General features: G+C 26.4%; 1 protein-coding gene across 1 annotated transcript in view; it reads left to right on the top strand.

Annotated features, from left to right (window-relative positions):
* The window catches only part of LOC111382765 (pyridoxal kinase-like), a 19,129-nt gene extending 8,061 nt beyond the window's left edge, over positions 1–11,068 (top strand). Inside the window, exon 14 of the mRNA XM_023006804.1 lies at positions 11,007–11,068. Coding sequence (XP_022862572.1) covers positions 11,007–11,068 — 62 coding nt within the window. The remainder of the gene's footprint in view (positions 1–11,006) is intronic.
* The last annotated feature ends 10,644 nt before the right edge of the window (positions 11,069–21,712 follow it).

Raw genomic sequence — 21,712 nt, 5'->3', positions numbered from 1 at the left:
CCCCCCAAAAAAAAAATACCTCTAAGACATTAAGTTTAGGTAAATTTAATTACAAAAATTTAATGAATAACTAGGTTATAATGATCATTGGCATAATATTTCAAATAGGCAATTCAGATTCAAATCACTATACATATGTTTTTATAAAATTATTTTAGAATTAAAAACTCTTCATTTTGCATATTAAGAATAATTTTATGGAGTTTATTGAATGAAATAATCGTTTTATTATTCGCATTCGTAGAGTGGGTTACAAATCATATGAATGGTTCATTTTTTTTCTATTTTTCATTATGTAATTATTTTATAAAATTTTTATTAGAATTATTTTTTATTTGCTTAAAACTCATTAAACTCCTAGTTAAAGATTTAATTTAACAAGGTTAATAATAATATAATTCTTCAATTTAGTTTTTCATTAAAAAAAGATGTTAGAAGAAGAGGAAAGTTGCTTTTTAAAAGATTTTTCTTGCTATTTTCAAAAGACTTTTTGTTACTTGTCATATTCTTCTTACTACAAAATTTTATTACTTGTCATTTTCAAAATTTTCCTTGAAATTGGTATCAGAGCCTAGAGCAGTCATAAATTATATAGCTTATAAAAAAAATTGAGTATTTAAATTTAAAAATTTTAAGAAACTATAAAAGAAAAGATAACTTAGAAGCAGTTTCTCTAATCTGTAATTTTGATAATAAGTTTAGACATGCTTTACAGAGTGAAGATAATAGTATTGTAGACTTACTAGTAAATTTAGGAGAAAATTTAGAAAGGAACAATTCAAATAAAAGAATAGAAACTTTATTAGAAAATATAAATAAAAATATAAAGAATTTAGAAGCTAATCTAGAATATATTAAAAATCAAAATACCAAAATACTAAAAAGGAAATCTAATAATATAGGAGAAACAGAATCTGGCCCTAACTTAGGAAAATTGGAAAGCATAGTTAAAGCATTAGAAAAAGAAAAGTCGACAGATAATAGATAAAATTAAGATAATATAATAAATAAACTAGAAAAATTAGATTTGGGTAAAACTAAAGAACCTAATAGATTTAAGAAAACTAAGTGGATCTATACATAATGGATAAAGGAAATCAAATCGTAACCACTAGTAGTAAATTAGTAGGTAATCCTTTACTAAAAACGTTAAGTAAAAAAAAAAAATCCGAAATAACACTAAAATATCTAATAGATATAGAAGAACAAATAGAAATATTTAGACAGAATAAACTAAAATTAGTAAAAGTTTCAGACATATATAAAAAAGGAAATTTATTTAGCAAATTTTTAATATATCAGCATTATGAAGCAAGATATGTTCCCTACATGAAGATCAATTTATATATCTAGATTTAATAGAAAAAGAATCTTATAAAGAAATTGTTAAGAAAAATCTTCAACGGATTCATTTAGGATTAGTAATAATAGAAGTAAAAGGGCTTCATAGAGAAAATTTAGGAGCTAAAGTATTAGTATGTTTATATGATAGCAGATTCACAGATATAGAACATGGATTATTAGGAAGCATAGAATTAGATATGAATAATAAAGGCGGAATAGTATATTTTACACAAGACTATTTCGTTAAAACATAGAATTTCTATAAAGAAATTAAAATAGGAATAAAAAGCAAAGGATATCAAATGAAAAAAGATGAGGATAATCTATTAATTTGCACAGGATTCATAGGAAGACTTAGTGAAAATAGTACTACTAATTATAAATTAGAAAATAATCAAATAATTACATTATTATAACAAAAAGGTATAAACGCTATCCCAATAAAGTAATTCTCTTCATAAACATATGTAGGATTAGATTGGTACTTAGGAAATTTTCTATAAAATTTAATATTAGTATCAGAAAATAATATTATGTATAAAAATAGTAATGAAACTTTAAGTATTAGATTTGAAAATTATAATTATCAAGTAGAACAAAACACAGCATAGTGAGGAAGCAAATGAAGGAGAATGTGAATAGTTTGAAATAGAGAACTACAAACGTGAAGACGAAATTAATGCTTTAAATGAAGATAGTAAAGAAGATGAAAGCGGTAACGATGAAAAAGAATTTGGATACGTAGATATGGAATATTATAGAAATCTTAGAAAAAGCTAGAGAAATAGAAACTAGAATGTTCATAGAAAAAGATCAAGTAAATATAGAAATCAAGATGGAAGAAACTAGCAAGAGCTAAAATGGAAACAGATCAAGAATTTGAAAAAAGAAAAGAACCCATGAATGCAGAATACGATATAGGAGGTAAATATCATTTTTCCCCTTCAAGAGACTTTGAGTGGACTAATAAAAAATATAAAAGTTTAGGAAAAAGACAAACGGAAGAATGATGTAGTTTATCATTAGCAAGCTATAGAAGATTAATCTAAGAGTTAAATAATTGTAAACTACATAACAGACCTAGTACTATAACTGAATGGGAAAATTCTGTAATTAGAGCATATAATAGTGTACCTATACAAATGACTGTAGAAGAAATGTGGGCTTACTTAGAAACTTATATAAGAAAGACTGTTTTAGATGTATACGTTACAGCAAAAAGACAAACTATATGAAATTAGATTAAGAATGGCTAGAGGAGATAATTCTAGAAATTTTACAAACTTTATTAGAGAATTAATTATAGGTTTTCATCCCAATAGAGATATACCTATGAACAAAATAAAGTCTTAGAAGATTTAGAAAAATTAAGTATTAGTAATATAAAATACATACAACCATTTTTGTTAGACTTTGAAAGATTAGCAAGCGCAGCAGAATTAGCATTAGATTATCCTATACTTGAAAGATTATATAGAAAGATACCACCATTATAGAACGATAAAATTAGAAAAGATGTAGAGTCAAACCCAACAAGGGAAATAACTATTAGTGCCACCATAAAATTTATAACTGATAAATTAAAAGAATGTTGTGTAGAAAAAATAGCTAGAAAGCAAATAAAAAAAATTAAATTATTCTTTTTGCTCAAATTTATAAACACCACAGACATGTGATTATAGAAGAAGGAAAAAAATTGTATAAAATGGATTAAAAAAAATATAAAAGGCAATATCAAAATAAAAAGAAATATAATATTAGACCAAGTAGGACATATTATAAAAATAAAAGACCCAATTATAATAGATATGTTAGAAAACCAAAAACTAAAAAACACCGTAAATGTTATATTTATAGAAACCCTAGACATTTTGCTAAGAAATTCCCAAATAAATATAAAAATAAAGAAAATAAAGCTAAATCTGTGATAATTGAAGAAATAAAATGTAACATAATAGAATTATCTGATAACGAATCTTGTAACTTAGTATATAGTGTTTACACGGATGAAAAGTTATATAATTTATAAATAACAAGTAACTTTGAAGATAGTTATAATAGCTTAGAAGAGTTAGATTTTTCAATTTTAGATATAAAGATGATGAATGTAGAACAAAAATGTATCCATGAATGGATTAGAGGACAAAGATCAATGATGGATAAATTTAAAATGTGCAAAATATATTCAAGACATAAAAATAGAAAAAAGTGTTTAAAAATTGTCTAGAAACTCAATACAAAAATTGTTTAATGATTAAAAAAGAAATAAATAATAATAAAAATAAAGACTATAGTGAAAGTATAAAAAGATTAGAAAATAAAATAATAGATAGGAATAATAGAATAGATAAAATACACGAAATGTTAGGAGAAATACAATATATAATCAGAAATTTAGTAAAAAAAAAGGAAAATAATCTGTAGATAATTACACAGAAAATAATCTTTTGGAAACAGAAAATCAAGAATAAATAATTTGTCAAATTTCTAGAGTAACGACAACAAAAAATATCAAATTACCTATAGAAGTACAGATAAAGAAAATGATAAAATTAAATTTGATAGCATTAATAAACACAGATTGTACATTTAATATAATCAAAAAAGATTTAGTACCAAAAGATTGTAGACAAAAATTAGAATATGAAATAAGAGGAAGTCAAATGGATGGTAGTAAAATGGGATTCGAAGAGAGGCTTTGTGATGATTGTAAGATCAAATTCCAAGAAAGACAGTATAGTTTAAGGACTACATTAGTTAGCGCATTGATAAAAGACGAATTTGTTATATGTATAAAATTCTTGCTAAGTAGAAATTGAAGTTTAACAATTACTTCAGACGTCACAATTTTTAGAAAAGACACTTTTATTATTAATACTACATAATCATCAGAGTTGCGAGCTAAGCGTGGTGGATCCTTGCAAACAACCCAGAAATTGAAGAAAATTTAGAATTTTTAGATAATTTATATTTAGAAACTTTAAAAACAGATTTTATACCAAGAAATAAAGAATTAATACTTTTTAACAAAACATCTTCTAAGATAGATAGTATAGACAAAATTTTAGAATTAGATGAAAAAATTCAAATAATAGGAGAAGACCTTATAAAATATTGGGATAAGAATAAAATAGAAGCTAAATTAGAAATAATAAATGAAAATACAAAAGTTAGAACAATAGAAATAAAACATACAAATCAAGATATAAAAGATTTTAAGATACGGATTAAAAAATTATTAGATTTAAAAGTAATAAGACCATCTAGTAGTCAACACAGATCAACAGTTTTTATTGTTAGAAATCGTAGCGAAATAAAAAGAGGAAAAGCAAAAATCGTTATAAACTATAAAAGATTAAATAATAATACTGTAAAAGATGGATATAAGATACCAGATAAAGATATGCTAATAAATAAAATACAAAATAGAAAGATATTTTCTAAATTTGACTGTAAATCCAGATTTTGGCAAATAAAAATGACAAAAGATTCAATTCCGTGGACAACATTTACTACTCCAATAGGACACATTGAATGGTTAATCATGCATTTTGGATTAAAAATGCACCCTCTATTTTTCAAAGAAAGATGAATAGTATATTTAATTCTCTCACTTTTTTTGTGTATATATAGATAATATTCTAGTACATAGTCTATAAAGAACATATGAAATATCTAGAGATAACTCTAAATAAGTTTATAGAACATGGTTTAATTATAAATAAAAAGAAGATGAAAATAAATAAACAAAAAATTGAATTTTTAGGAATAATTTTAGGAGAAAAATTCAGTTACAGCCGCATATAGTATAGATAATTTTACAATTTTCAGACGAAATTGAAGAAACCATGAAATTACAAGCATTTTTAAGAATATTAAATTATATTAGACATTTTATTAAAGATTTAAGAAGAAAAGTAGGACCACAATACAGTAAATTGTCCAGTAAAGGACAAAAATATTTTAATCAATCACATATAGAATTAGTTAAAAAGGTAAAAGTAGAAGTTAAAAATTTACCACAATTAGAATTACCATTATATAGTGAATATAAATATAAAATAATAGAAACAGGTGGATGTGAATTAGGATGGAAAGAAATTTTATATTCCAAACCAAATAAATATAGTGATAAAAAAGAAGAAAAAATTTGTAGATATGCTAGCGAAAAATACAAGATAAAAAGAAAATATTTAACTAGTTTAGATTATGAAATAATAACCATCATACATAGTATAGAAACTTTCAAATTATTTTTAAACACTGAATTTACAATAAGAACAGTTTGTGAAGCTATAGTAAAATTTATCAAAAAGACAAATTTTGATAAAATAAAACATAAAAGACGGTTAAAATTATATGAGATATTAAGTAATTATAAAACTAATATAGAACATATAGATGGAAAAAATAATATTTTAACAGATAATTTAAGTAGACATGCTATTAATTTTCTAACTCATTATCTTCATGGTGCAGATGAGTCAAAGAATGATGAACTTTGAGAATGTCACTCTGAGAGTGACCCATCAAGGATCTAATCTTCGATTCAGATGAAATTTAGAAAGACCACTAGAAAGGGAACATTATCCACTGGATAATCTTTGGATGGCACGTGACTCTAAACAAAAATTAGACAGCATTAATGCTCTAGCTAACCATTTTAGATGGATTCATAATCAAGTGGAAAGCATAAATTTTAGATTCTTTACAGTAATTAAAGGTAAAAAACCTGGTATATATAATTATTAGTTAAAAGTACTACAACAAGTAGAAAGATTTCCCGACCCTCCCGTCAAAGGATTTTATACGCTTGAAGAAGTTTTAAATTTTTGCAAAAAAAATTATAGGATTTAATTTTCATATATCCAGAAAAAGTTAAACAGACCATGCAAACCTCCTCCAAGCTTCATTATCATCTTCATCAATACAACTTTGAGATAGTTGTGAAACTATAACCAAAGTTGTTGGAAATATAAATTTTAGAAAGCATTCATTAGAAGAAATACTATAACTCCTCGAAGATCATATTTCTTCATCCCAACAAACTATTAGTAAATATCAAAATGAGGTTCTTCAATTGTATGATAATTTAGACAGACTTAGTTCTAGAGATACACTTGAAAATCCCATTTCTAAAGATATTGCCTCTACAAGTAGAAATTATTTTGATAAAATAGAAAGATTTATTGAACTAACAGATTCTACAGCTGCAGGACAATAAAAGACTTTATACAAATTAGAACAAAAAATTAGTGATTGCGCCAGTATTGTCCGAAGTTCTATAAAGAAATCCGTTGTATAGGAAATTATAGATTAGTAGAAATTTTAAGTTACTATTATAATGAAAACAGATACATCCTTAGACATGGTCCCAAATACGATTCAGCCCAAAATTCAACATTTCTTAGACACAATTATCCAACAATTTCCTTTGATTATATAATCTTTGAAGAAGACTTTTTTTACCCAGTCTTAAATTTGGTATGATAGATACTATATACATATCAAACAGATCTTTCTAATTTTTTCCACCAAAACTTAAACAGATTCTTGATTAGTTAAAAGAACATCCCTTAATGATTCAATTTATTTCCATGCCCCCTCGTGTAAATAATGACATTGTAATTTCAGCTTATCATCGTATTTTAATTTATGAAGGAGTCAAAAGATTTAGACCCTCTTCGAGAATACATATTAAAATTAAAATTAGACAGATTGATTACGAAAGAAGAATATCGAAAATCGCAAACATGATGGAAGTTCAAAATAATGATTTCAGATTAGTAGCACAATGGAACAACGGAGTTATTTTCTGTCAATAGCGCCTTGCCATGAGAATTAAAGCAGAAAAAATTCAAGTAGCAAATGTTGAACAAAAGGATTTATATCTGATGGCGTTTCGAGAGACTAATAGAGAATTTACAGAAATCCAATCAGATACAGAAGAAGAAGCATACGTATCTGATGGCAATGATAATGAGATGGATCCAAAATTAGAAGAAGTCATAGTAGAAATAGTAGAAATGATGGACAAATAAGATTAATAATTGAAAAAGACGAGATAGAAAGACTAAGAAATAATTATCAATACAAGAAAGTAAAAAAGAAGTGGCATAAGGATAAAGCTCTTTGAACAAATTTCAAACATTAATAAAGTTAATTATCAGATTTCAAGCAAAGTCAGGCATGAGGACACAGTTGTCAAAATCATCTTTTCAAATAATTCATTCTTTAATTACTCACATGGAGAATTGTACATTATTTATTTTCCTTTGATTTTATATCGCACACCTGTAAAGTTTGCACATTATTCTTCAATTATTAATAGCACACTTATAGTACCAACAACATAGACGTGATGTACCAGCGTCTATAAATACACACACCTCCGAAAAAGGAAAAAGAAAAAGCATATTGTCACACTTGTACTCAAGAATCTCTCCACCATATTTGTAAATTCAAAGACATCCCTGTAAATTCAAAGACTTTGTAATTAAAGTAAGTTCTTTTCATATTTTCTCTTTTTTATAAATTTCGTTTACTTTAGTTATTTTTCGGGCAATGCCTAAAAGTGGAAACACCAAGTAAGCAATTAATTTATTCACAAATAATATCTTATTTCTGTTTCAAAAATATACTTTTAACGCTCTTAGCCTCTATATTCTGGATTCCATGACTAAAAGATAAAGTAATCCTCTTAGTTAAGTTGACTAATTTGTGTCCTAATAGTGGGAGTTTATTAAAACCTTTTTAAATATGATGAAAATCTTTTTTGCTACAATCTTAAGTCTTCTTTAAAAGGTAAAGAAAAAAACTAAAAGAGAATTAAAAAAAAAAAAGTTTGAAGAAATTAATTTGCTGAACGATAAAGTACTCAAAGGCCATTACAAATATATCGTTTTAAAGTTCTAATATTTTATGCCTTTAGATTACACTACATTACTTACTTGTTCATTAGAAAGTTTTAACGAATATATTAATACTTCTTTAGAAAATAGAGAAATAGGAAGATTAGTCATTGTAGGAAGCCATATTTTATCCACTCTAAATAAAAATAGATGTGACTCCTATTTACAGATCAAGAAACAAATCACTGAGCTCTCTATCTCTCGGTGTCAAAATTTCTTAATAAAATATCTTAAAGATTGTGAAGAAAGACAACAACGAGCAAGATTATAAGAGAAAATAATAAAAGAAATTTCAGTAGAACTAGTTAGATATTTTTATCAATTGAACTTTAGTGGCAAAGATAATATAAATTGGTGTAGAATTTTTTCAAACTTTTTGTTTTCAGAAATTAATTTCTAGTAGACTTTTTATTGCCAAATTTATTGATAGGAAGAAAAGTCTAAAAAATATTTATTACTTGGAAAATTTTGGTTTTCAAACGTGTGTAAATTTTTGAAAAACAAATTTTTGAAAGACTTTTTGCTACAAGTCTTTTTCTTACGAGATTTTCTTTTTCTTAGTTGTCATTTTCGTATAAGAAAATTTTTCTACCGAATTATTCTCTATGATAAAAATATAAGATAGGACTTTTTCCACAAATGTTTCAAACAGAATTATATTGACACGTAGACCTTTTTCAAAAAATTTGATACAAGCTTTTTATTACAAAGATTTTATACTACAAGATTTTGAATTGATTGTACAAAGATTTTGAATTCTTATTACGAAGACTTTGTCTACAAAATTGATATCTATGTAGAGAAACTTTTAAAAGATTTTTCTTATTTGTTATTTTGAAAAGACTTTTTATTACTTGTCATTTTCTTCTCACTACAAAATTTTATTACTAGTCATTTTCAAAATCTTCCTTGAAATTGGTATCAGAGCAATTTCAAGAACTACATTAGTTAGCGCATTGATAATAAAAGACTTTTTATTACTTGTCATTTTCTTCTTACTACAAATTTTTGTTTTAACAACTACATCAGTTAGCACATTAATAAAAGATGAATTTGTTATAGGTATAAAATTCTTGCTAAGTAGAAATGGAAGTTTAACAATTATTCCTGATGTTATAATTTTTGGAAAAGAAACTTCTATTATTAATATTATAGAATCATCAGAGTTGCTAGTTAAGCGTTGGACTCTTACAAACAGATCCAGAAATTGAAAAAAATTTAGAATTTTTAGATAATTTATCTTTAGAAACTTTAAAAACAGATTTTATACCAGAAATAAAGAATTAATAATTTTTAACAAAACATCTTCTAAGATAGATGTATAGACAAAATTTTAGAATTAGCTAAAAAAATTCAAATAATAGGAGAAAACCCTATAAAGCATTGGGATAAAAATAAAATAGAAGTTAAATTAGAAATAATAAATGAAAATATAAAAATTAGAACAGCAGAAATAAAATATTTAATCAAGATATAAAAATTTTTAACATACATATTAAAGAATTATTAGATTTAAAATAATAAGACCGTCTAGTAGTCAAACACGAATCAACAGCTTTTATGGTTGGAAATCATAGTGAAATAAAAGAAGAAAAGCAAGAATCATTATAAACTATAAAAGATTAAATGATAATACTGTAGAAGATGGATATAAGATATCAAATAAAGATATGCCAATAAATAAAATACAAAATATCAAGATATTATCTGAATTTGATTGTAAATCTGGATTTTGGCAAATAAAAATGACAAAAGATTCAATTCATTGGACAACCTTTACTACTTCATTATGACATTTTGAATGGTTAGTCATGCTTTTTGGATTAAAAAATGCACCCTTTATTTTTCAATAAAAAAAAAGATGGATAGTATATTTAATTCTCTCTAATTTGTTTGTGTATATATAGATGATATTTTAGTACATAGTAAAGACTATAAAGAACATCTTAAACATTCAGAGATAAATCTAAATAAGTTTATAGAACATGGTTTAATTATAAGTAGAAAGAAGATGGAAATAAATAAACGAAAAATTGAATTTTTAGGAATAATTTTAGGAGAGAAAAAATTCAGTTACAGCTGCATATATTACAAGCAATTTTACAATTTCCAAACAAAATTGAAGAAATCGAGAAATTACAAGCATTTTTAGGAATATTAAATTATGCTTGACATTTTATTAAAGATTGAGGAAGGAAAGTAGGACGATTGTACAGTAAATTGTCCAGTAAATGACAAAAATACTTTAATCATTAGATATAGAATTATTAAAAATATAAAAGCAGAAGTTAAAAATTTACCACTATTATAATTACCTTTAAATAGTGAATATAAAATAATAGAAACAGGTGGATGTGAATTAGGATGGAGAGGATTTTTATATTCTAAACCAAATAAATATAATGATAAAAAAGAAGAAAAATGTGTAGATATGCTAGTGAAAAATACAAGATAAAAGGAAAATATTTATTTAGTTTAGATTATGAAATAATGGTCATCATAAAGTATAGAAACCTTCAAACTATTTTTAAACACTGAATTTACAATAAGAATAGGTTGTGAAGCTATAATAAAATTTATCAAAAAGACAAATTGTGATAGAATAAGACATAGAAGAGAGTTAAAATTATATGAGAAATTAAGTAGTTATAAAATTAATATAGAACATATAGATGAAAAAAAATAATATTTTAACAGATAATTTAAGTAGGCATGTTATTAATTTTCTAACTCATTATCTTCATGATACAGATGGATCAAAGGATGATGAACTTTTGGAATGTCACTCTGAGAGTGGCCCCTCAAGGATCTAATATTCGATTCAGAGGAAATAATTTAGAAAGACTACCAGAAAGGAGCATTGTCTACTGAATAATCTCTGGATGGCAATTGACTCTAAATAAAAACTAAACAGCATTAATGTCCTACCTAACCATTTTAGACTGATTCATAATCAAGTAGAAAGCGGAAATTTTAGTTTCTCTACAGTAATTAAAGATAAAAAGCCTAATATATATAATTATTGGCCAGTAGAACTACAACAAAATAGAAAGATTTCCCGACCCTCTTTTCAAAGGATTTTATACGCTTGAAGAAGTTTTAAATTTTTGCAAAGAATGATAGGATTTAATTTTCATATATCCTCTCAAACTTCATCATCATCTTCATCAATACAACTTTGTGATAGTTGTGAAAATATGACCAAAGTTGTTAGAAATTTAAATTTTAGAAAGCATTCGTCAGAAGAAAGACTATAACTCCTTGAAAATCAAACTTCTTCATCCCAACAAACTATTAGTAAATATCAAAATAAGATTATTCAATTGCACGATAGTTTAGATAGATTTAGTTCTAGAGATACACTTGAAAAACTCATTTCTAAAGACATCGCCTCTACAAGTAGAAATTATTTTGACAAAATAAAAAAAAACTTTTGAACTAACAGGTTCTACAACTGCAGGACAAGAAAAGACTTTATATGAATTAGAACAGAAAATTGGTGATTGCGCCAGTATTGTTTGAAGTTCGATAAAGAATTTTGTTGTACAAAAAATTATGGATTTTTCTCAAATTTTAAGTTACTATCATAATGAAAACAGATACTTCTTTAGACATGATCCCAAATACAATTCAGCCCAAAAATCAGCCTTTTTTAGACACAATTATCTAACAATTTCCTTTGATTATACAATCTTTGAAGAAGAAGACCTTTTTTACCCAGCTTTAAAGTTTGGTATGACAGATACTATATACACATTAAACAAATCTTTCCGATTTTTTCCATCAAAACTTAAACAGATTCTTGATCAGTTAAAAGACCACCCTTAATGATTCAATTTATTTCCATATCCCCTCGTGTGAATAATGACATTGTAATTCCAGCTTATCATCGTATTTTAATTTATGAAGGAGCTAAAAGATTTAGACCTCTCCGAGGAAAAATATTAAAATAAAAATTAGACAGATTGATTATGAAAAAAAATAAAATCATAGCCATGATGGAAGTTCAAAATAATGATTTCAGATTAGTAGCACAATGGAACAACGGAGTTATTTACTGCCAAGAACACCTTGCCTGAGAATTAAAGCAAAAAAAATTCAAGTAACAAATGTTGAACAAAAGGATTTATATCTGGTGGCATTTCAAGATACTACTGAGAATTCATAGAAATCGAATCAAATACAGAAGAAAAAGCATACGTATCTAATGACAGCGATAATGATATGGACCCAGAACTAGAAGAAGCCATGGCAGAATTGATAGAAATATAAGATTAATAATTGAAAAAGACGAGATAGAAATGCAGAAAAATAATTATCAAGACAAAGAAGTCAAAAAGAAGAGGCGTAAAGATAAAGCTTTTTGAAGAAATTTCAAACATTTGTAAAGTTGATTCTCATATTTCAAGAAAAGTCAGGCGTGAGAACAAAGTTTTCAAAAAACATCTTTTCAAATAATTCATTCTTTAATTACTCACAGGGAGAATTGTATATTATTTATTTTTTCTTTGATTTTAGATCGCACACCTGTAAAGTTTGCATAGTATTCTTCAAATATTGATTGCACACTTACAATACCAACAGCATAGACGTGATGTACCAGCGTCTATATATATCCACACCTCTCACGAAAGAAAACACACCAAAAAAAAGAAGAAGAAGCAAAAAGTACACTATCACACTTGTACTAAAAAATCTCTCCACCATCTTTGTAAATTCAAAAACATCAAATTCAAAGACTTCGGAATTAAAGTATGTTTTTTTCTTATCTTCTCTTGTTTATAATTTTTGTTTACTTTAGTTATTTTTCGAGCAAGGCCTAAAAGGGGAACACCAAGTAAGTAATTAATTTTTTCCCAAATAATATTTTATTTCTGTTTAAAAAATATTTTTTTAACGCTTTTAGTCTCTTTATTCTGGACTCCATGGCCAAAAGATAAAGTAATCCCATGAGTTAAGTTAGCTAATTTGTGTCCCAACATTGGGAGTTTGTTAAAGCCCTTTTAAACATGATGAAAATCTTTTTGACTATAGTTTTAAGCCTTCTTTAAAAGGTTAAGAAAAAAGCTAAAAGAGAGTTTTAAAAAAAGGTGTGAAGAAATTAATTTTTTTCTTAACGGTAAAGTATTCAAAAGCTATTACAAACATATCGTTTTAAAGTACTAATATTTTATACTTTTATATTACACTACCTTACTTACTTGTTCATTAGAAAGTTTTAACAAAAATATTAATACTTGTTTAGAAAATAGAGAAATAGGAAGATTAGTCATTGTAAGAAACTATATTTTATCTGCTATAGATAGAAGTAGAGGTAACTCCTCTTTACAGATCAAAAAGCAAATTACCGAGCTCTCTATCTCTCGGTGCCGAAGTTTTTTGATAAAAAATCCTAAAGATTGTAAAGAAAGACAACAATGAGCAAAGATTATAAGAGAAAATGATAAAAGAAATTTTAGTAGAACTAGTTAGACATTTTTAGCAATTGAACTTTAGTAGCAAAGATAATATAAATTGGTGTAGAATTTTTTCAAACTTTTTTTCTTCAAAAATTAATTGCTAGTAGACTTTTTATTGTCAAATTTATTGATAGGAAGAAAATTCTAAAAACTATTTATTGCTAGTAAAAATTTGGTCTTCAAAATGTGTGTAAATTCTTGAAAAAAATAAATTTTGAAAGAATTTTTGCTACAAGTCTTTTTCTTACAAGACTTTCTTTTTCTTAGTTGTCATTTTCCTACAAAAAAATTTTCTACCGAATTATTTTCTACGATAAAAATATAAGATAAGACTTTTTTCTACAAATTTTTCAAACAGAATTAAATTGACACGTAGACTTTTTCAAAAAATTTGATACAAGACTTTTTATTATAAAGATTTTTTGCTACAAGATTTTGAATTAATTGTACAAAGATTTTGAATTCTTACTACGAAGACTTTGTCTACAAAATTGGTACCTACGTAGAGAAATTTTTAAAAGATTTTTCTTACTTGTTATTTTCGAAAGACTTATTATTACTTGTCATTTTCTTTAAAAAATTTATAACTTGTCATTTTCAAAATTTTCCTTGAAGACTTATTATTACTTTTCATTTTCTTTTTACTAAAAAATTTATAACTTGTCATTTTCAAAATTTTCCTTGAATATAAGAAAAATCTTTTAAAGTTTTCTCTATGTAGATACCAATTTTGTAGACAAAGTCTTCATAGTATGAATCAAAATCTTTGTACAATCAATTCAAAATCTTGTAGCAAAAAATCTTTGTAATAAAAAGTCTTGTACCAATTTTTTTGAAAAATCTACGTGTCAATTTAATTCTATTTGAAAAATTTGTAGAAAAAAGTCTTATCTTATATTTTTATCGTAGAGAATAATTCAATAGAAAAAATTTCTTATAATAAAATGACAACTAAGAAAAAGAAAGTCTTGTAAGAAATAGACTTATAACATAAAGTCTTTCAAAAATTTACACTCGTTTTGAGAGCAAGATTTTTTCCTAGCAATAAATATTTTTTTAGACTTTTCTTCCTATCAATGAATTTGGCAATAAAAAGTCTACTAGCAATTAATTTTTGAAGACAAAAAGTTTGAAAAATTCTACACCAATTTATATTATCTTTGTCACTAAAGTTCAATTGCAAAAAATGTCTAACTAGTTCTATTGAAATTTCTTTTATTATTTTTTCTTATAATCTTTGCTCATTGTCTTTCTTTACAATTTTTAGGGTCTTTTATCAAGAAATTTCGATATTAAAAGATAGAGAGCTCAGTGATTTGCGTCTTGGTCTATAAAGAGGAGTCATCTCTATTTCTATCCAGAGTGGATAAAATATGATTTCCTACAACGATTGATCTTCCTATTTCTTTGTTTTCTAAACTAGTATTAATATATTCGTTAACAAGTAAGTAAGGCATTGTAATGTAAAGACATAAAATATTAGAACTTTAAAACGATATGTTTGTAATGGCCTTTGAGTATTTTACTTTTCAGCAAATTAATTTCTTCATACCTTTTTTTTTTAACTCTCTCTTAGCTTTTTTCTTAATCGTTTAAAGAAGGTTTGAGACTGTAACCAAACATCAGGTTTAAAAAGGCTTTAACAAACTCATACTGTTGGGACAGAAATTAGCCAACTTAACTTAGAAGATTACTTTATCTTTTGGCCATGAAATCCAAAATAAAGACGCTAAGAGCAATAAAAATATATTTTTGAAACAGAAATAAAATATTATTTTTGAATAAATTAATTGCTTAATTAGTGTTTACCCTTTTAGGCCTTGTCGGAAAAATAACTAAAATAAACGAAAATTATAAAAAAAAGAAGATATGAAAAGAACTTACTTTAATTGCAAAGTCTTTGAATTTACGAGAATGGTGGAGAGATTTTTGAGTACAAGTGTGATAGTGTGTTTTTTGCCTTTTTTTTTCAGCGTGTTTTCTTTCATGAGAGGTGTGGATATTTATTTACATTGGTACATCATGTCTATTCTGTTGGTGTTGTAAGTATGCTATCAATAATTAAAGAATACTGTGCAAACTTTATAGGTGTGTGAAGAAAAAAATAAATAATGTACAATTCTTCGTGTGAGTAATTAAAGAATGAATTATTTGAAAAGATGCTTCTGACAACTTTGTCCTCACGCTTGACTTTGCCTGAAATTTGATAATCAACTTTATAGATGTTTGAAAATTTGTTCAAAAAGTTTTATCTTTATAACTAATTTTTATGACTCCAAGGGATTTTAAGGAATCATGAATTTGTCGGTATTCATTTTCGTGAAATGTTAAATTCTTTCATATCATTTTGTATATATGTTTATGACCAAAAGCGTGCACCATATGATATTGGTCATACTGAGCTTAAATCCCACACTTTCTATGTTGACAAAATTTTTAGATTAAAGGATGGATGAGGAAGTTGGAATTACGTGGATTGTGTAGGATCCGAAGGGAGAAAGATGCTTCATTTGTGTAATTAGTCACATTTGAAGAGTTTCTAATTTTTACTAGTTATGCAACTTCTATTTAATTTCTAAAAGATGTTAGTATATCTTTCTTTAAGATTTTTCTAATTCTTTTTCTTGATTTGAACATTTAAATTGTTATTTAGTTTTAAGCATGCGTATATTTAAAGTTGCTAAATAAATTAAGATTAAACGTTAGACTTCTAAACAAAAAAAAAATTCAGCTTATTGCCTAAACCTTGTTGCGTCATCCTGGATGGAATTTTTTGAATTTTTGGACAAAATTAGTGAAGTTTGAAAGCCCTATGAGCCTCTGTTTGTTGGCTTTGGAATCAAGTCAAATAAATGTGAAGTGGATGAGTTATGCTTTTTTCCGTGTACTGTGTTCAGTATACCCAAAAACAGTTTTCTTCCTATACATGTTTGAGTGTCTATTTGAACGCCTAAATGATATTAGAAAATTCTGAAATTTTACTATGTTGTACTTTAATGAGTTTAGAAAATTTTGTATAAATTTATAAAATTATGAATTCGATAAATGATCCAACAAAACTTACTCGTTGGGTAGCGCGTTGCTAAATTTAACTTCGTTGATACACTCTAACATTTATTTTAACCCTTCATTTTAGTTTCATTATTTAACAAATCAAAATTACCTACCTTAAATCATTTGTTTTCAATAAATTTTAGAAATTGTAAAAGAAAGGAAGGGTAACTACAAAGTTAAAAGAAAATTAATAAAATTATAATTTAAGCCAGATTTTTGAAAGAAAGAAAAATGTTGTGATTTTTGTATTAATTTCAAATTTCAAGATTTAGGTCATCATACAAACTGATGATATTATTCTTGAGACGCATAGAAATGAGGCATTTGGTCCCTAACCTTTGGCTCCAAAGGCGCAAAATGCCATTCATTTTTAGTTAGGAAAAATGCAACTGATCCCTAGCCTTTGGGAAAATGTAAAATGATAGATCTCAAACCGTCATTAATTCCATGTTCAGTAGGGATTAAAATTTATATTTTAATATAAATTAAAGTCAGTAATTAATTTGAACTACATATTTTATCAATGTTTATTAAAATTTACTAAAATTTTGATTTCAATCTCCACCAAACAAAGTTAAATAATATTTAATGCAGCATATTAAAAATATCATTATGATCATGTCAATAATTTTTTTCGGAAGGAAAAAAAATGTTAGATTATCATGTCTTAAGTGTACTGTTTTGTGATGTGAAAATTATGAATAAAAATTAAGATAAATAAATAGCGAAATGACTTTTTATAATTTTATGATATTTAAACAATTTGATTATTTTTATTTTACATAAAATTAAATATCATGAATTACAAGTTCCACAATGCAGCATGGGGAATCCCCAAAGCGGGGCATGTTAAGGGGATATAAGATATCGATCTTCGCGAGAGCGTGAGAAAAAAAATTAGCTTCGCACCTAATAAAAGAGCAAACTAAAGAAGGAAAAGAACTAAGGCACCATTTGATACATGGAAATTTTCCCTAGAAAATGGAAAATTAATTCCAACTTTAATTTTAAGGGTGTTTGATAGCCAAATTTTTTCTTAGAATTCATATTCCAACTTTCTTGCCACATAAGCCAATTTCCAGTTTTTCCTTAAATTGGAAATTCCAATTTTCGGCTACTGTAGGTCTGTAGCTCTTTTAATTTTTTAATTTTTTTTTTGGCAACGGAAGGAAATTCTAAGAATTATTGTCAAAAAATATTTCCCTTTAATTGACAATTTTCATGCAAAACAAAGTCAAACGAACACTAAAAGATAGATGATTTTCTTCATTTTTTTTTTGGCAATGAAAACAAACTTCATCCCCAATAACAGTATATTCTATCGCTTTAATTGACAATTTTTATGTAAAACTAAGTCAAACGAACACCAAAAAATACTTTTATTTCAATATTTTTCTCGTGAAAAATTATATCTGACAAATACAATAATTTATAATTCTCAGAAAAATAATTTTTAGACAATTTAATTTCCCATAATTCATTTTATTTTCATCCAAATTTCATCTTCGCAGACCCTAAATAAATCCTAAGTTCTAACTAAAATGGCGCCGTCCATCACATGGAGAGACGCATTTTTCACTGTTTGTACCACATTACAGCAATCTGATTCAATAATGGCAATAGCTATTTTGGTCTTTATTTTCTTTATTGAATGATAATAGAGGATAAATTAAGTGTCTGTTTGAGCTACATTATTTCAAAAAAATGCATTCTTAAATAGTGATTTGACATCATTTCAACCACACATTCTTCAATAAAATAATATTACACGCAAATCAAAAACTTTTCCTTAATTTTTAACCACACATTTCTCATCAATACACTATTCAAGAATATATTATTACCAAAATAATGTGGCTCAAACACCCCTAAAATATGTAGAATTCAATGGAGCTCTCATGTTTGCATTTAATAAAGAAATAGCTCAATGATTATTATGTATAAAATTAATTCCTTCATATGATGCTTAATCTTTGAATGATGGAAAATTTGTAATTTTTGTCTCTAATCTTTGCAAAATACAACAAATCTATCATCAACTTTTTTAGCATTGGCAATCCCCAACCTTTTAATTATGAAGTAAAACTCGCCATTACATCCATTTAATCATAAAATAATGGATTTGTCCTCTTTAAATAAATACACATAAAATAAAGCGGTAATTTAAAAAAAAAAATACAAAGGAAAAATTGCAAATGGCTTTCCTTAATTTTTCAGAAGTGAAACTCGCCGTTACATCCATTTAATCATAAAATGATGGATTTGTCCTTCTCTTTAAATGAATGCATATAAAATAAAGCAGTATTTTTTTTCAAAAACAAAAATACAAAGGAAAAATTGCAAATGGCTTTCCTTAATTTTTCAGATGTACTAATAAATGGCATTTAAAAAAATAAAATAAATATATATAATATATTAAATATCACATCAAGTGAAAAAAAAAATTTATGGATGATTTTAACCATACTACAATTCAACTATTTCAATAATACCTTACTTTTTGTTTTCTAATATGTAATAAACACTACAAAATCTTTATCATATTTGAATTTTGTGTTATTAATTCTCAATTAATTAACATTTTCATTAATCTAGACTCAATAAATCTTGACTAATGAATTTTGATTTACAAAACTCTAGAATTATTATAGACAAATTTATTTATGTTCATCTATCTAGAAATTTTAATGGGTGTTTGAGTTTATGTATTAGCAATTAATTCTCATGTACCAAATATTAGATAAAAATATTGCTCATTTGTAGTATTTCATCATTACAAAAAATTTGTTGAGTGCAATTTTCTTTTCTTAAATTTCTATCCTAAATTTTAATTTTTTAAGTTTGTTTGAGATTGAATAAATTCTTCCATCAAATTGGGATCAAATATTACTTTTACAACACTTATAAAATATTTCAGTACAATAACATACATTGCACGTTCAACTTTGATTAGTTAACATATAAAAATTTGCCCAAAAAAATTATCTTTCCCAATAAAGCTCACCCTCCAACTCGTCAACACCTAAACCAACCCCAGAAAAAAAATACACAGATGAAAATCTTGAAAAAAAGGAGAGGCGAGAGAAGAATAGTTACCAAAGTTGGACCCATCATCTTGAGGAGGAGGAGGAGGAGATTTAGAATCGAGCATGGAAGAAATAATTTTCCTAGTACTGGAAGTAATTGAAAAAGCACAGAAAAAACAATTAGAGTCTTCGGTAGGAGGAAGAGGCGACAGTGGATGGTTGTAGAGTGTGACAACAACCGGCTTTTGATGGTTGATTACTAATTTTCAATTAGCGTCAAATCAGAATTCCAACATGGATGCCTTTGGGAACTGGGAGAAATGAAATCTGTAAGAGAATAAAAATTATTCAAGATTGTTGTGTTTCCAAAAATAAAAAATAAAAAAATTCGGGGTAATTTGGTGGGGGGTTGGTCTAAATTCATTTTTATTTTGTGTGTGAATATATATTTTATTATATTAATGTTATTTATTGTGTAATTATGAAAAGTTATGGGAACCTATCATTTTTTTTTCTTTTATTACTTTTTTTTTACCATTTATTTAAAAGAGTGGATAAATCCATCATTTAATGGCTAAAATAGAGGGAATGGCAAGTTTTGTTACATTATTGAAAAGCTGGGGATGAATTATGCTAAAAAAAAAAAAAAAAAAAATTGAGAGTATATTTGTTATATTTTGCAAAGGTTGAGGAGAGTAGATTTATTATAATTAGCAAAGCTAGAAGATGAAAGTGCGAATTGTTGGAAACAATGGGATTGGAGAAGAGACAAAAGAAGATTGCAAAATACAGCAACAAGATAAATTGAAACCAAAATACTTGATAAGAACGAATTTGAAAGTTTGAACACGATATTGTTGTCATTAAACGATATTTCCCCCTCTCCAAATGTAATAAGATGTTTAAAGGTATTTCGACAAACAGTTTGAAGGATTATAACAAGTTTTGATGCAGAAAAATCAAAGCACAAAGAATTTTCTGTCAAACTTTGAGAAGATATGAATATGAATGTAAACTGGGATTTGATTTTTGTGAAAAAAAATGTATGGATTGCAAGATTTTTTTCTAACATCTTTCATTGATCATTCATGGCCTGTTTATAGGCCTCAATCAATGTCCACGAATTGATGTCGAAACTTTGCTGAGAAGTTGCAAGAAACATCACAAGAGCCTCCAGAATTCAAACAAAAACGACCTCCAATGATTACTAACTTACTACCATGTGACTGCATAGTGTAATCCCATGTAGTTGCATGGTTTATACCATAATCGGCCTCCAAGTTTCGAACTAAGGCCATGCGACTGCATGGCCAAATAGCCCATGCGGTTGCATGGGCTTTTTTTGCAGCCACCAATCTCATTTTTCATTTCATACTCGATTTGTTGGTTTTAAAAAACCATATCTCAACAATCTCCCACTTGTTCAAAATTAACAATATCTCATATTTAAAGTACTTTGACATCAAAAATTTCTTAATACCTTACTCTTCCGCTTTGTACTTACCTTCCAAGGCATTCCAAATCTCCTTCATCGATGTTGTCTTGGTATATAAATCATACAGACGATCCGACAGCGCATTGAGTATGTGACAGCGGCAAATCAATTCATCTTCTTGGCGTTTTTGTCTTTCAGGCTTGATTGCTTCGGTCTCTCCATTTGTGGGTTTTGATAACAGCGCCAAATCCGGATCTAGAATATAAAAGATTTTCAACGCAGTAAGGAGAAACTTCAACTTGTCTTGCAATGCCTGAAGTTTATGTCATCGAACCAATCCAACCGAACTAAGTCTTGGTTCATAAGTTTGATTGTCACCATTGTTGTCTCACTTTCTATCGCAGAAAATATCGTTTGAGATTGTTGGAAACAATGGGGTTGGAGAAGAGACAAAAGAAGATTGCAAAATACAGCAACAAGATA

The sequence above is a fragment of the Olea europaea genome, unplaced genomic scaffold (assembly GCF_002742605.1).
Source record: "Olea europaea var. sylvestris unplaced genomic scaffold, O_europaea_v1 scaffold256, whole genome shotgun sequence".
In the NCBI taxonomy this organism is placed as follows: Eukaryota; Viridiplantae; Streptophyta; class Magnoliopsida; order Lamiales; family Oleaceae; genus Olea; species Olea europaea.
Note: the sequence above shows the minus strand (reverse complement) of the source record. Positions and strands in the feature narration are given on the sequence as shown.